Source organism: Pteropus medius, unplaced genomic scaffold (assembly GCF_902729225.1).
Source record: "Pteropus medius unplaced genomic scaffold, Ma_sr-lr_union100, whole genome shotgun sequence".
Classification (NCBI taxonomy): Eukaryota; Metazoa; Chordata; class Mammalia; order Chiroptera; family Pteropodidae; genus Pteropus; species Pteropus medius.
Window position 1 is genome coordinate 1,308,958 of NW_024355521.1, and position 15,919 is coordinate 1,324,876.

Sequence of the window (15,919 nt, forward strand, 5' to 3'; positions counted from 1 at the left end):
TGACAGGAGCCGGGTTTTACGGTTGCATATTTGGTGTCGGTTTACCGAAACATAACCTGAAACCGTACCCGCAGTCTCTCCAGGTTGGGAGCGCTGGAGCAAAGGAATGTTGTAAAGAACAAAAGAAGGGCTGGGCTGGAGAGCTCGCACCTCCCACTTGCCCAGGCACTAGTTTCCAAGTCTCCAGAGAGAGTGGGGTGGGGATAGGGGCACCAAGGTCCGACTCCACTCTGCTGAGTCAGCAGCTCCCAAAACCCAGCAGGACACAGCGCTCCGCGCTGGAACAAAGAAAGGCGGTGGGATTGGGAGGCGGGGCCCGATCCGGGGGAGAGCGGGCGGAGAGCGGCGGGGGCCAGCGCGGAGTGGGGCAGGGCCCCCAAGGGGCAAAAGATGGACACGGAGAAACCCGGCGAGCGAGAAGTGGTGAAAGGCGGGGACTCAGCGGAGTGGGGCCGGGCCGATCCCAGGAACACGGTGGGGCTGGGTGGGGCTCCCTGGAACCCGGGAGAGGCATGGAGGGGTGGGGAGGGAGGCAGGGCTCGGGGTTCAGGAATAGATGGTGGGGTGACAGGGTCGGAAGGATAAACTCCAACAGGACAGCTGGAGGGGAGGCAGAGCCAGAGCAAGGGGAGTATCAGGCAGGGAGCTAGGGGAGGGAGAGGAGATGGGGGAAGGGAAGCAGGGAGGGGGCATAGAGGGTGGGGCGTGAGGCGGGTCGTAGACTTTGAGCGACCGATTGGCTGCTGGTGATTCTTGCGCACCGCTTGCTCGGCAGCCCCGTCTGCTGGTCTCCGCCAGTCCTAGAGCAAGTGTTTCCCTTGTTTGTGTACTGTTTCCTCTTCTGTGAGATGAGGATGACTGCTCTTGTTTCTCAGGGTTGTTGGAGGGTAGGTTGAGAGAATGGAAGTGGAGGCGAAAGCTTATTGTCATCCCTTTAACTAACATGTATTCAGTCCTTGCTAGGAAGAACTGTCTTAATAACTGTATTTATACTTCATACACACATTTCTATTTATTTCACACAACAATCTACAAAAATAGGTACTATTATCGTCCCCATTTGACAGCTGAGAAAACTGAGGCTCAGAAGACCTTATGTGGCATGCTAGTACACGGCTAGTAAGTGGCAGAGCACCTAAACCTGAAGTCTAAGACCTTATGGGAAGACCCTGAGACTACATGGGGAGGGGTACAGCTGAGCTTAGTCTTATGGCCGATGCCACCAAGGGACTGGGTGTCTTGGACTCTCAGTCCAGAATAGCCACCCAGTAAATATTGCCAGGTGACTCCAGTTGATGCTATGTGGAGCAGAATAACCCAGCAGAGTCCTGCCTGAATTCCTGGCCCACAAAATTGTGAGATATTAAAATGTTTTAAGCCACTAAGTTTTGGGTTGGTTCGTTATGCAGCAATAGAGAACTGGAACAGAGGAAACAAGCCCCTTGGGGAGCCAGAGCAAGGATGCTGACTGGGCAACCACCAGGACTCAAGAGGGCAGGCAAGTGATACTCTGATGGGGAAAGGAAAGCAATGAGAGTCTCATTTGCATCTTGGCAGGGCATTGGCTGGAGGGACAGGCAGTCACTGGCCACCTCACCTCTCCTTGGCTGAGCCAAGGCTGAGTAAGTCCTTGGTGATCCGTGACATTGGCCTCACAGTGGAAGTGTTGATTTACTTCACACTGATGATACGGGTCAGAAAGGGAACCAAAAAAATGAGTTCGGTGATGCATGACTTTTTACAAACCCTGTGCAACAGAAACAGAGAGAGAGAGGGAGAGAGGAGAGGTGGATAATGGGTGCATTTTACCTGTATAAAACAGGCTTGGAGAGAGAAAGTGATTAGCCTTTGAGGCAAACAAAGGTCCAGCTATGGAACTGTGGCCTGGCCAAGTTGGAGAGATTAGAGGCCCTGGAAAACATCCTGGTGGTGGCAACCACAGCTCCCAGTGGGACTGAGTGGGTGGTCACCAGCACATGTGCAGTAACCCTGGAGGAGGGGCTATGGTGCCCTCTGCCAGGATGTCTCATATATCTCTCCCAGGGAGATGAAGGTGAGGGATGTGGGAGCCCAGGTCCCTTATGACCCAGGGAATTAGGTCAATGTTCTTACTATGCCCAAGGAGAGCATGAAATGCTGTAGGACCCAGGCTAAAAAGCAGAATCTCCTTAGATGGGAGAGCGAGGACGTTAGAGTCAGAAACCAGGAGTCCAGTCACTGCTGTGTGACTTGGTGAGGGAAAGGGAAATTTGCCTCATTATTCCTCATTTGTAAAAAGAGAATAACCACAATATCTACCCTGCTATTCTTTTATTCCTTCATTTATTCATTCATTCATTCACTTACTCAACAAACACCCATTGAGTGCCACAGGACCAGGCTGGATACTCAAGGTGCACTCCCAGTAGTGGTGTGCCCATAAGGTCCAGACCCCTGGCCAGTCCTTGCAGGCCATGGGGGAGGGAGAGATGATTGTCCCCAGACCTGGAATAGTTTTCTTTTCTTTTCCAGGGGCTCTGTTTTCACCTCTAGGCAATGGGAGTGCTTATCACAGTGGAGGCGTAGAGAGACTTCATGGAGCCTCTGAGCAAAGGCAGTAGGGAGGCGAGCGGATCATGAGATGGAGAGAAGTCAGGAGATGGTGGCTGGGTCTCAGGGCCAAGTTCTGTGACATTGAGATGGGCCTTTGCCCATCGCTATCCCAGGAGGGTAGGCTGGGGCTGCAGAGGATGATGGAGGAAGCGAGGGCTGGCAGGAAAGTCTAAGCAGCCCTCAGGGCTGCCCCAGGCCAAGGAGGCTTCTGTAAGCCCCACTGGGAGTCAGAGCTGAGACTCGGGTCCCTCTTGACTGCTTCAGAGTGTGATCTGGCAAGGAGGCCTCAGGCCAACCAAAATATAATGAGTTCTTCCTCTGTGTACAGATTTTACTATTTCCAGAGCCCTTATCCTTACTCTTTATGGCCCAAACATGTACATCATTAGGATCATTTTACAGATGGGAATATTGAGGCTCAGAGTAATAGGTCAACTTTCCTAAAGCGACCCATTAAACTAAGACAAGAACTCACCTTCCTGGTCACTTCCAGTGCTCTATCTCATCCCGACTCCTCCCATCTCTCCATTGACCTTCTCCCAACCCAATGCCCCACCTACCCTTTTCTTGAGGCCCTGAAACCTCCCCATCCACATTCATGGTGATCCAGGAGCTGTCATCTTTCAAGAGGAATGAGGTTCCAGGGAAGGGCAAGGATTCAGAGGTGTGCAGGCTGGAGTCAAATTCTACTGCATCACACTCTGGCTCCAGGCAGCCAGAGAGGACACAGTTCTGTGTTCAAATATGTCTTCCTCCTCCCCCAGCTCCCTCTACCCCTCAAACACCAATGCCTGGGGCTAGGGGAACTCAAACTTCATCTTTTACATTCACTACCACCTGTGATCTTCATAGAACCCTTCCCAGTGAGGCGTTTTATGAGTGAAGCAACTGAACTTCTAAGAAATTATAAGACCTGGCCAAGATTACCCAGATAGCAAGTGCTAGAGCCTGGACACAAACCCTGGTCTGTCTAACTCCAGAGCCCAGGACCAATTCGAGGCTGAGACCAAGAAAGGGGAGGGAGAAGGAGGGCACTGGTTGGGCAGAAGAATGACCAGGCATCCAGGCATTCAGGGGCGCCTGGATAGGGCAGCCCTGCTGACTAGCAGGGAGGGTGGTCTCCCAATCTAGATATCTGATGGCCACGCAGATGCAGCGCCAGCCAGCAGGTGTCGCTGTGGTAGCTATGTTCCCTAGTGTTCTGACGGAAGGAGGCAGAGTACTCAAGATCAAAATTAAGATTGTGAAAACGAGGAAGGGATAGCAATGGAAAAACAGGGTGTGTATCTCTGCTGGAGATGGTGGGGCAGATGGAGGATATCACTTATGAAAAAGGTTCCTCCAGGCGCTCAACAAACAGGTGTTGTCTTTCCACTTAGCACCTGTGAAATCTTACTTAATTTCTCTATGCCTCAGTTTCCTCATTTATAAAATGGTAACACAGTAGCTGCTTTACAGGGGCACTGTGAGGGTTAGAGTTATGTAAGTCTGGTACGTTATAAGGACTCATGAGTGTTTAGGGTTGATTCTTTTCGTCCCATCAGCAACGACCTGCCCTACTGGCCCCAGGGCTTTACTTCCCATCACCCTCACACACCCCCGGTCATGCCCAGGACACAGCCAGGTTACCAAGAAGGTGGACAGAGATGCATTAAAAGCGTGTTCACCAGGAGGGTGAGAGATTTAGGAAGTCAGTGTCTTTGGCAGGTGACATCACTGCTTGAACTTCAGTTTCCTTGTCTATGAAACAGTGACAATATCCATGAACAAGCCAGTAGTGTATGTTAACTCCCTAGCCCAGTGCCTGGCACAGTAGCCACAGGACTAGGGGCTGGGGAGTCCCTGCTGTCTCACAAATCACCCACCGATCTGCATTCTTCGTTTGACATTCGGGAGCCTTTGATGGCAGAATAGGGTCTTTGCGCCCTCACAGTATTTCTGAGAGCCAGAAGACCATCCCATATGTAAGTGGGGAGAGGTTGCTAGCCAATGAAAGAATCTCTGTTCTAGGCTGGGATCTCCAGGAAGTCATGGGGTGAGTCCTGCCCCATGGAGCTGGGACAGCTGTCTTGGCAAATGGAAAACAAATTAATAATTAATCAGTGCTCTGTTTTCTAAAATGGGACCTGGATGAGGGCGGTCATTTTAAAAGTTGAGAGCCGCTAGTCTAGTTTCATTCCTCTTTTTACCCCAACGCCATTTTATCAGCAGAGATGTTGAGGCCCGAGTTTGGAGCCTCAAGATCACAGTCACGGATGCGGCCTGTGGTTTGGTAAGACTGGGAGTCAGTCACATCTATCTTTGTACCCTGGCACCAGAACACCGACATATAGAGGTGGCAACAGATATCCATGGAAATGAACCTATTGGGTCTGATTATACGAGGTCCCCCAGCAGGCTTCTTTCATAAATATTTGTCAAGTGTCTACTATGTCCCAGGCACCACACACTCTCCGCCAATGAACAGATCAGATCCTCATTTCCCCAGTGCTCCAAGTTTTTGCTTTTGAATCCAGGGCACAGGAAAGGGTGGAGGGAAGGAGATTGACAGTCTATTTCTTCTAAGCACCTGTTTGGTTTCTTAAAAATAGTATATCAGTAATCAGAGTCCCTGTAGGGGTTTTAAAGTATGTCCGCAAATTCTTTGACAATCCTCCTCTCAAAAGGTGGAGACTAATTGTTAACCACTTCGGTGTGGACCAGACTTAGTGACTCACTTCTAATGAGCAGAATGTGGTGGAAGGTGGAAGTGATCACAGTGTGTGGCTTCTGATATTGGAGCTTCCTAGTCTCTCTCTCCCTCTGCCTCTCCCTTCCCTGTCTACATTCACCTCTTGGTGACTTTTTTCATTGTCATGACTTGAAATACCATCCCAACACCAGTGATTCCAAACTTTCTATCTTCAGCCTATAACTCTCAACTGTCTACTTGACATCTCCACTTGACAGTCTAAAAGGCATCTCTAACTTAACATGTCCCAAACCAATATGTTGAAATCTGCTCCTAAACCATCTCCTACTGCTGTCATCCCCATCTCAAGGGCAGCTCCATCTTCCTTGCCAAATACGTGGGGTCCTCTTCAGTTCTCTTTAACTTACATCCTACATCCAATCCCAGCAACTTCTGTTGGTCTTACCCTTAAAATGTATTGAAATCCAGCCATTTCTCACCTCCTCCACTGCTGCCATCCTGACTGAACCACCTCTTACCTGTATTAACTTGGTCTCCCTGTCAGCTCCTGACCTACAGTCTATGTCCACATAGTACCCAAAGGGATTCTTCCCAGCTCTGTATACTATTCCTCCAGTGGTTTTCCCATCTCATTCGGATTAAAAGCTGAAGCCCTTATGCCCTTTAAGGCCAATACAGTGTCCGATGTGCTTCCCCCCATCTCTCTGACTTCATCTCCTGCCACTTTCTTTGTTTTAAACCACACTGGCCTCTTTGCTTCCTTCCAATATTCAGTCTTGCTCCGACTTCAGGGCCTTTGCACTTGCTGTTCCCTTTGCTTTGCATCTAACGTTCTTCTAGTCTTTTATCAAAAATCCTTCTCGGTGAGACTTTCCCTAACTGACCTGACATCCGATTTAAAACTGGAATCCATTTCTATCTTGCACTCCCTTCCCTCTCCTATTTTGCTGTGACACTTAGCTGATGTATCACAGATTTTGCTGGTTTATTTATTTATATCTCCTCCAAAAATATATTCTCCACAAGAACAGGGATTACTTTCTGTTTTGTTCAGTTGTATCCCTAATTCCTGACACTTAGTAGTTGTTTAATAAATATTTGAAGGATTAATTCAGATGCTTGAGTCCCAGTGAATTGGAACCTGGTATATGAGTGGTGCCCAGAAATCCATATTTTAAAAAGGCATCCCAAGTACATTAGGGTTGAGAAGCCCTATCTGAGGATGTCAGCAGATAAGAAGTCCATGAATATCATGCAAAATTCAGCTCTCTCATTTCATTGATGGAGGCAGCAAGGCCAGAGGTGGGAGGAGTTACCCCAGGTCCCAGTGGGTGGGCCAGAGGAAGTGGAATTTAGATACTGGACACCTAGCACAGAGCTCTCTCTGCAGCCCCAGTCTGCCTGGGCCTGCCTAGTCTGATTGCAGGGCCTACTGAGAGTGAAACTGCTGAATCACTGGAACCCACGCTCAGCACAAGGTATATATAGCCCAGCTCAGGTGCTGGTGGGGCAACTTGGAGCTGCCCACACCTCTCCTAGGTGACCGAGGCTGATAAAGGCAGAGCTTGGTCCTGCCTTTATCTAAACTAACTTAGTAGTGAAGTATGTCAATGTTTAAGTTCAAGAGTCCATCAAAGCCTTTGAAATGTCTAACCCTTAGAAAAAATTTTAAGACTGTCAGTGGCAAATGAAATTGAGCTTGGGGGACATAACTAAAGCCTATCTCTGGTATGAGGAAGCTGGCATTCGTAATTTGGTGGGGCCTCCATGACACTGGCCTAAGGGTAGATTTAAAAAATGTTTGCATGCCTCTTTACCTGGGCCTAGGAGTTCCCAAACCACCTGGGTCACCTGGGGGCATTTGTGAAAAAAAAAAAAACAGTTTCCTGTCATCGCCCAGATGTTGGTTTCAGTGAATGTTGGGTTAGGCTCAGAAATTTGGATTTTAAGGGATTCTTATGCTCTGTAAGTTTGAGAAACACTGCCCTGGGCTAATAGCCTATGGAGTAATAAATCTTACAAGGCAATGAGGCCCTGGCATCGGGCCCTCCCTCATTCCTAATGCAAGACCCAATTCCAACACTTTAAAGAAAACAGTAGTATGTTTATAAATCCTAGTAGACTATTGTGCTTACCAAGTGCACCTTGGGGAATTCGTATTCTATCGGTTCAAAGAAACCCTTGGGTACCTTTGCAACTGAGCAGTTATTAAAGATGGTCTGTCACACCTGGATTATTCCAGTGTGCAGAGGTTGCTGGGAGGTGGCCCCAGAATGGCAGGAGCTGGGGGAGCTTCACTGGGCTTGATGAGAAAACCAGCTTGGTTGGTCTGTGATGGATTTGGACCCAGGTACACCTGACTCCTGCATTTCATGCTCATCACTACAGTATTAGCCCTCCCAAATTTACACACATAGAGTTCATGGTCACACATGTACCCCCAAGAATACACATTTACACAGAAAAGTAAGAAACCCCAAGCTTCTAGACACTTCTTTCTGCTTTCCTCCTCCAACCCATCCTTCCAGCCCTGCAAGTTATCTCTAAAGGACAGCTCTAATTGAGCTTCTTTTCTAGCTTCTGCTCAAAATCCTTTGATGGTTCCCACTGTCATCACATCCAGCCGATGCACCGTTTTGACATTCAAGGCTGCTGTAACCTGGATACAACACCTTCCCTGTGGAAGGCAGAATGACGGCCCCCAAAGGTGTCCACATTCGAATCCCTGGAACCTATGAATGTATTGCATGGCAAAAGGGACTTTGCAGATGTGATTATAGACTTTGAGAAGGGAAGACTTTCCTGGATTATTTGGGTGGGCCCAGTCTAATGACACAGGTCTTTAAAAGTGGAGAGAGCCTTTCCTAGCTGCGGTTAGAGAGAAATGTGATGATGAAGGAAATATCAGAGAGATATGACATTCCTGACTTTGAAGATAGAGGAAGGGTGGCCACCAGCTAAAATATGAGGGCAGCATCTAGAAGCTAGAAAAGGCAAGGAAATGGATTCTCTCCTAGAGCCTCCATAAAGAAATGCAGCCCTCCAAACATCTTGACTAGCCCAGTGACACCCATGTTGAAGTTCAGTAAGATAATTACTTCGTATTGTTTTAAGACAGTATAGCTGTGGTAATTTGCCAGAGCAAGAGGAAACTAATACATTTGCCATTGAAGCTTCCTCCAACCAGTTCATCTCCGGCTAGTCTAACTGCAGATACCAGGTGTTTTCCTCCCTCCACACCTTTGTTCATTCTGTGGCCTGTTCAGAATACTCAGATCGCCTCTCTCCTGAGCTCCTATTTACGATTGCCTTTCACTCTACACTGTCCTCAGCATCGAACACCTGCTATCAGTATTCACCGCTCTGCCTGCCCATCCTGTGGGCTCCTTGAAGGCAATGTTTGTGATTTGTTTTCCTCTGGACTCCAAGGCCAGGAGTGGTCCATAGAGGTTTGCACAAGGGACCTGAGGTATCCTTACATAGAACCTCTGGTTCTAAGCCCCTAACTGCATCAGAACCACCTGGGGACCTCTACAAAACCCCTAATTCTACCAAATCACCATGGAAGCACGGGAGGCAGCTCCACATGTATTATTGGGTGAAGATTTCTGAGATTCAAAGTTAAGTGAAAAAACAAGGAGTTGAAGAGTGAGTAGAATGTTGCCATTTGTGTAAAAAAGGGGAAAATAAATATTTACATAATTCTAGAAGAATTGAGTATCTTTGGAAAGATATAAAAAATAAGAGGACATGACCTCCTGGAACTTTCTAAATTCTGAACCACATGTACGTATTACCTGTTTACAAAAGTAAAAAAAATTTTAAAATTCAAAATACCGATTCTGGTGTAGCACCAGAAAGAATCCAGGATGTCCTAGATGGGGCACAGGGATTTGTGTCTAAAGCACTGTCTGCCAGCTCATTTTAAGTCAGGAACTGAACTGTCAGGAAGAAGGCAGAGCCAAGATTCCAAGAATATTTGGAAACATAAACTGAAAACACAGTTAATCAGAAAAATAAATAGACAGCTCTCCAAGGGATTGTGAAGCCGGTCTGGGAACCCACTGCTTTAGTCTCACCTCTGCATCTTATAGATGAGGAAAGAGGGAGAGCGACGTGCCCAGAGCTACACGGCCAGTCGGAGGCACAGGCCACTGCTCCCAGGAATGTTTGATAGCGGCAATGATATGGACTTCCAGCCCCTGCCCACCTTCATGTAGGGACACTGCTGACTCACAGGGTAGGAGGACAGGAAGATAGAGAAGAAAACACCAGCTTTAATCAACCCACCTGCACAGAAACCAGGGGAACACTCCCTGCTTTGCAAGGTCCCAGGGAGAACTTGGTCTCCTTGCAAAAACTGTCTTATAAAAACAAAAGGCTTCAAAGCACCAGTGGCTAAACCCTTTTGAGTAGAAAGGGGGCTAGGGGAGTGGGGGAGAGATGACAGCTGGCTTAGGGTGGGGGAAGGGAGGGCTGGAGGCAGGAGTTGATCCAGTGGTGGGGCAGCAGCAAAGCCTGAAGGGAACTACACCCTTCTTAACCTGCACCCGTCAGCTAACTGGGCTGAGCATCTGGGGCCTCAGAGCCTGTAGTGACCAGAGAACCCCTGGGGCTGGTTCTTGGCACAGCACTGCAGTTGGGATGGTAGGGTAGAGTCTCAGCTCAGGATATTTTGGCCTTAGACAATAGGAAATCCTAGTTTGGAGGGTGGAGAGTATGGAACAAAGTGGTCACCATGAACAGGCTCAGCTGTGCTAACCGTCTGCACTTCCTTCCAGTTCTCTGGTGCCTCCCACCCTCCTTCCTAACCTAGGGCCACTCCTGTTTCACAGGCTGGGAAGCTGACACCTGGTCCTCCTGCTCTTGGACTCACCAGCCAGGGCATAGTCCACAGGGTGCTCAGGGGTATCTGTGGAAGGAGGTGGGGAGAATGAGCTCACCTCTGTTTGCTCTCAATGAAAGGTGCTGGCCCTCCCAACCACCTACCATGACCCACAGCCCCATTCTGCCTCTAGAACTCCTGGACATTGGTGTGGTCATAAACACTAGTGATCTGTGAGCACTGGTGACCAGGTAGTGCTGACCAGCCCTTTTCCACTCTGAAACCACAGGTCTTCCAACCGGGGAAGTAAATGGAGCTATGAGGGGTTGGTGGAGTCGCTGAGGGGGAAGGGGAATCATGGGTGTAGCAGCTTCAGGGACCTGGAAGGGAACGTGGTGACTGAGTCGTGGTCCCCCTTTCCTGGAGAAAGCTTGAAAGGTTTGCCAAGACAGAAGCCAAGTCTAGGAAGGGTTCCCTGTGGGTCAGGTTGAATTCAGGGCTCTGGGCTCCATACATCTAGTTCCCAACAAGAGAACGGGTATATTGCTTTAAGAGAGGTGTTGGCAAGTGGTGGCGATGATGTGTAAATGTGGTGTATTCTAGAGTGTCCAAGCTGGAAGGGGGCTTGGAAATGGAATTCAGAGGCCAGACGCTGGGTTTTGGAGGCTGAAACTACAGAAAGTACACTGTGTTCAAGGCCTGCCTTCACCAAAAGCCTAGCTGTGTGGCCTCAAGCAAATTGCTTCACATCTCCGGGCCTCAGTTTCCATATCTGCAAAATAGGAATCGTAATCCCAGTCTAACGCAGGGAATTGAGAGCCAAATGAGAAGGCTAGAAAGAGCCTCATTTATTAAGGGATTATTTTAATTATTTGAGGTGGGAAAACTGAGAACCAGAGAGGGCAAAAGCCTTGCCGGATGTCACACAGAGAGTCAGTGATAGAGCTGCAATTAGAACCCAGGACTCCTGTCCCTAGTTCATGGTAACTTTCCCCAGAGCTGGTGAATGAGTGTGGTGAGATGGGGTGAGTCTGTCGGTCCTGCTTTTACTCTCTGGACAGTGGACAGGATGCCGGGTGATGGGTGAAAAGGGAGAGGCTGGAGAAGAGAGGGAGCTGGGCTTTTTTTTAAAGCTGTGGTCAAAAAAAAAATAAACCCGATTCCCTCCCTCACCCCGCCCGCCCCACCCCTGAAGTCCGGGCTGCGAAGGGCCAAGTCCAAGTCCACCGCAGACCCAGATCAAGCAGCACAGGCTGCGGTCGGTCCGCGAGCCGCCAGGGGGCGCGCCTGCCATCCTGGTCAGAGCTCATGGCAGCGGCTGTCAGTCTAGCCACAAAGCAAGTGACGCCAGGGTGGGCGCGAGGAAGAAGCTACCCCGACCTGGAGAAAACAAAGGCAGATTAGGAAAGTGGACCCCAAAAATGAGGATGTGGAGAGATCGGCTGCCTTACCCATCCCTCCTTTCCAACACTAACGCACTGGTCTCCCCACCCCACCCTGTTAGGTGCCATGACCCACGTGTACAGAGGCTGCAGTTGTAAATGCGACGTCTTCTGGGGAGCCTGGTATCCGTAGGAGTCAAAGCCACCAATGAAGTCAACTGCGGAAAGTGAAGAGGCACATAATTAGGGAGGGGTCTGTTGGGGGCGTTATGGGAGACTGGGCCCTGAAAAGGAAGAATCTGAGGTGCAGATCCCATACAGGGCCTTAGGGGTGGGGCCTGAGGGATGGGATGAGTCCGTGGGGGCCAGGACTCCGAGAAGTTCTCCACCAGGAGAGGGCCAAGGCCCTAAGAGGATAGAGAGCCTAGAGGGTGGGGCATCCTTAAGGGAGTGGGCTCTTGGTGACAGGGCTCGAGCCACGTAAGGAGGTTAGACCTGCGGGGGAGTGGGGTCGGGGAAGGACTCTGGGAACACCTGTACCTGGCAGGGGCAGGCCTCACCGAGCCCCTCCACCAAAGGCAGGGCCTAAGAAGGGAGAGTAGGAGGCAGTACTAGGGCCGTGGACTGGGCACCTGGACGTTTAGGCCTCAGCCCCAAACGGAAAGGCTATGCAAATTCCACACACCCCTGCCGCCTCTTCTTCCCCACCGTGAGGGGCCAACCCAGGGCTCCCTACCGCCGAGGCGGCTCAGGCCCCTGTCCAGGGTGCTGAAGGCGCAGGACTGCGCGCGGCTAGGCTTCCCCACTTCCCTCGGGGCACCGCACACTCACAGCTGTCCTCCTCTTCCAGGAACACTTTGCTCACGTAGCAGGCGAACACGAAGCCAAACAGCTGGGGGAGGAAGGGAACAAGAAGAAGGAAGCTCTTCCTCCACCCCTTTCCTGGCCCTGCCCACCCTGACTGGAGGGGCGGTGTGTGCTAAGATGCAGGCAAACTCATAACAACTTCAAGTTAATGACTGGGCCTTAAAGTGAAACAAACTTTATTCCAGTCTCCCTCTGGGAGTTTGACTTTGAATAAGTAATTCTTTTACTTCTCCAAGCCTCAGTTTCCCCAGTTAGATCTGGGTAATACCTTACTGGCTTGTTAAGAGGAAAGAGGATTATGTGACTTTGCCTGTGTAAAGTGCCTAGGACAGGGCTGCCCCATCCCTTCTAAAAATGGGAACTATTACTATCTTATTGTATTCTCACAACTCCTTGAGGTTGATATTGTCATTTCTTTTTGTGTGTAAGGAAACAAGCTTGGAGAGGGCAAGTGACTTGTCCAATGTCACACAATGTCACACGGGTATATTGGAAATTTAAACTCAGGACTGACTCACGGTCTGATGCCTCATCCTATTCATTAACCTGCTCACTCCCTGAATGGAGGCTATGGCAGGAGTGAAGTAAGTACAGATATGGAAACAGAGGCAGGCTGGAAGACCTAGGTTCCACCCTTCTTAACTAAGGCTAAACAAAGGGGTTTGTGGACACCACTTCTGGGAGTGTTGTGAGGTGGGGGGACAGGAGGACTCACAGCCAGAAAGATCTGCAAGGCGCTGCTGAGGGCTTCAATGTAGGGATAGTCAAGCAGGCAACCAGTGACGGAGATGACATGATGGTCCTCCAGGGCCAGGCGGGAGTTCAGGACAGGTGTCACCAGACAGCCCGGCCCATTCTCCATCCACCAGGAGCGGTGCAGGGATGTGTTGAAGGTCATGATGAAGTCCCGGTCCTGGAGGCGGAGGGGCCTAGGATACTGAGCCCGGTGGGGGGGATCCTCCCCAAGTCCCAGGAGACTTTATATAAAGCCTTCTTCACATCTGAACTGCTGTAGCAGCCTCCTCTCCCCTGGCTTGATTTGTGAAGGGTTTGGGGGAGTCTGTATCTGCAAATCTACTTTTGGCCAGTAGGCGGCGCTTGAAGACCATGCATGCCTCGCTCCCCCATCTGCGATGGAAGGGGCTGACCCACAGAAGCCCTAGAATTTCAGGGCTGGAAATGACACTAACAGTGACCTAATACAATTTTCCAGCCATTGGTGAAATCCACAGCAAAGGCCTCTTCATGGCCCATTCAGACTCTCTACTGCTGTCCTTGTGTGTGACCCTGGGCAAACTTCTCACCTCTTTGGTCCTCAGTTTCCCCATTTGAAATGGAGAAGAGGCTGGCCTACATCAGATGTTGTTATCCATGGTGTGCATCCGTGTGTTCATCAATCTATTAACTCATACAGACTTCTAACAAACACTCACTTCCTGCTGACCAGGTGCCAAGCACTGAGGTGTGTGATTTCATTTATCCCCCTCAGCAACCACAGGAAATTGGAATTGTTCTTATCTGTACTTACTAGCTGAGGAACCTGAAGCTCAGAGAGGGTAAGTTACTTGCCCAGGGTCACACAGCTGGAAACTGTTAGAGATTTGAATCTAGTAGAGTCAAACTAAAGCCATTGCCCTCATTCATATATTTTGCCTTCTTCATATCTGAAAATAGAAGCTATGCCCTCTGGGTTTGCTCTTTTCCAAGCCAAATATTCCCACTTTCTTCGATATTTCTCCACATGACATGGTCTGTTCAATTTTCCCTCGAACAAACTCTACCTAATCTCATTCTCTTATGAAAAATATTGATTAGCAGTGGACTCAAATCTCTGTGCTCTAAGCAGTACAAAGTGTACAGAATTTTCACCTCCCTTGCACTGAACATGCGTGGAGCCTAAGAGTAGCTTTCTGGGTCACCACATACTGTTGGTTTCTACTGAACTTGTGATCAACTGGGACCCCAGCCCATCTTCACACAGATTGCTCTTCAGACGTATCTGTTTCATCATTTGTGTCTGAGAAAGGGCAGAGGAAGCCAGAAACAAAAATGTGGGGTGGGGGATGGGGGCACAGATTATTTGGGTGTGTAAAGGGAGGTTTCTTCAAGAGATGATACCCCAGATCCACACCACATGGGGCACCCTTGGGTGGGGGATGGGAAAGGTCAGGCTCTGCCCTCGGGCACTACCAGGCCTGAGGCTTACCTGGGACAGCTGTCCAACCTCCAGGTAGAAGCAGATGATAAACGCATTCCAGCCAACCCAGAGCACCAGCCAGGCTGCATACTGGGGAAAGCACAGGTGGGGTCAGGGCGGGGCCTGAGGGAGTGGGTTTGGGGTATGTCCATGGAGACAGAGCTCAGGGACAAGGGAGCAGAGGAAATTATGACAATACCTCACTCACAGAGCACTTTCTAGTTTACAAATCATTTCTATATCCATCCAGTCCTTACAATAGCTCTGCAGGGAAGGCACTGACTACCCTTTCTTCAGAGGTAACTAATTTAAGGCCTAGAGGGGATCTTTGCTCTCCGAGATCACACAGCTAGAAAGAAGTGGACCTAGCACTCAAACCCAAGTCCTTGGGTGGCTAATCCTATCCATTCTACAGAGAACGGTCACCAGACATGGCAAAGACCTGGAGAGGAGCTGGCTATTTCCACCAGTGGCCACTGCCTGGCAGACAGGGCTGTTTACATGGCTGCCTGGGCTTCCCGAGAACTGGAGAGAAGGGTTCTCTTATCTCTTTCAAGTGACAGAAAGCTCTGGAGGACCCTGTTCACTGGGCTTCTGGGAGCTGAGCCTGTGGGAGGTGGGGAGAAGCCCTAGAATGAGTGGGAGTGAACTCTGGTGGTAGCAGGACATTGTGTGTCATTGCTATTGTGGGTGTCAATCATTTATGTAGCAAATCCACTGAAAAGCCTTTTCCCTCAGGAGAGGTGTGTGAATAGGTCACCGAGGAAGAGCAGGGGACAAAGGTGAGCCTAGCTGATAACAGGAGTTTAACAGAGACTATCGAGAACCAGGGCTTGGAAAGAGGAAGCAGGAGAAAGGAGCCAGGGACACAACCCACTCCTGCAATGGGTGCGTAGGCACTGGCCTCCAAGCCACAGTAGCCGTTCTAGACCACATTTTCGATGAACACAATGGGACAAAAGCTAAGCCTTTCTGAAGCAACCTGAGAAACTAAACAAGACAAGGCTCTTTCCTCCCACTGGCTTTCTGAGACAGCGTGGTGATGTGGCAGGAGCCTCTGCTTCGGATCTGAAGCTCTAGTCCTGGCTCTGCCACTTGTTAGCTTTGTGATCTTAGGAAGCCTTTTAACTTTTCTGAACCTCATTTCCACATCTGGAAAATGGAGATGGCACACTATATCTAGCAGAGCCGTAGTAAAGACCTGATGGTGTACGAAACAGCAGTGTGCCAGGCACATGGTAGGCACTCACTAAATGATATATCTGGTTAATATTTAGATTTTTCCCTAGGAAGTCCTTTAGGAAAAATATCAACCTTGTCTCTGCTGATTGAAGAAACATTGGGATTGGGGCATTCACACCACT

The 15,919-nt window shown here is 49.6% G+C and overlaps 1 protein-coding gene and 1 long non-coding RNA gene across 2 annotated transcripts in view; both read right to left on the reverse strand.

The window, feature by feature from the left end:
• Nucleotides 1-7,367: 7,367 nt before the first annotated feature.
• Nucleotides 7,368-15,919, reverse strand: part of LOC120599609 (uncharacterized) — a 9,594-nt gene continuing 1,042 nt past the window's right edge. Inside the window, exon 2 of the long non-coding RNA XR_005651938.1 lies at nucleotides 7,368-8,016. This is a non-coding gene — a long non-coding RNA (uncharacterized LOC120599609). The remainder of the gene's footprint in view (nucleotides 8,017-15,919) is intronic.
• On the reverse strand, nucleotides 11,283-14,664 carry LOC120599608 (sodium/potassium-transporting ATPase subunit beta-1-interacting protein 1-like). The gene is made up of 5 exons (XM_039858690.1): nucleotides 14,565-14,664; nucleotides 13,074-13,271; nucleotides 12,323-12,383; nucleotides 11,628-11,709; nucleotides 11,283-11,489 (listed from the first exon to the last, which is right to left on the reverse strand). The coding sequence occupies exons 2-5, from the start codon at nucleotides 13,254-13,256 to the stop codon at nucleotides 11,480-11,482; spliced, it is 336 nt and encodes a 111-aa protein (XP_039714624.1). The 5' UTR covers nucleotides 13,257-13,271; nucleotides 14,565-14,664; the 3' UTR covers nucleotides 11,283-11,479.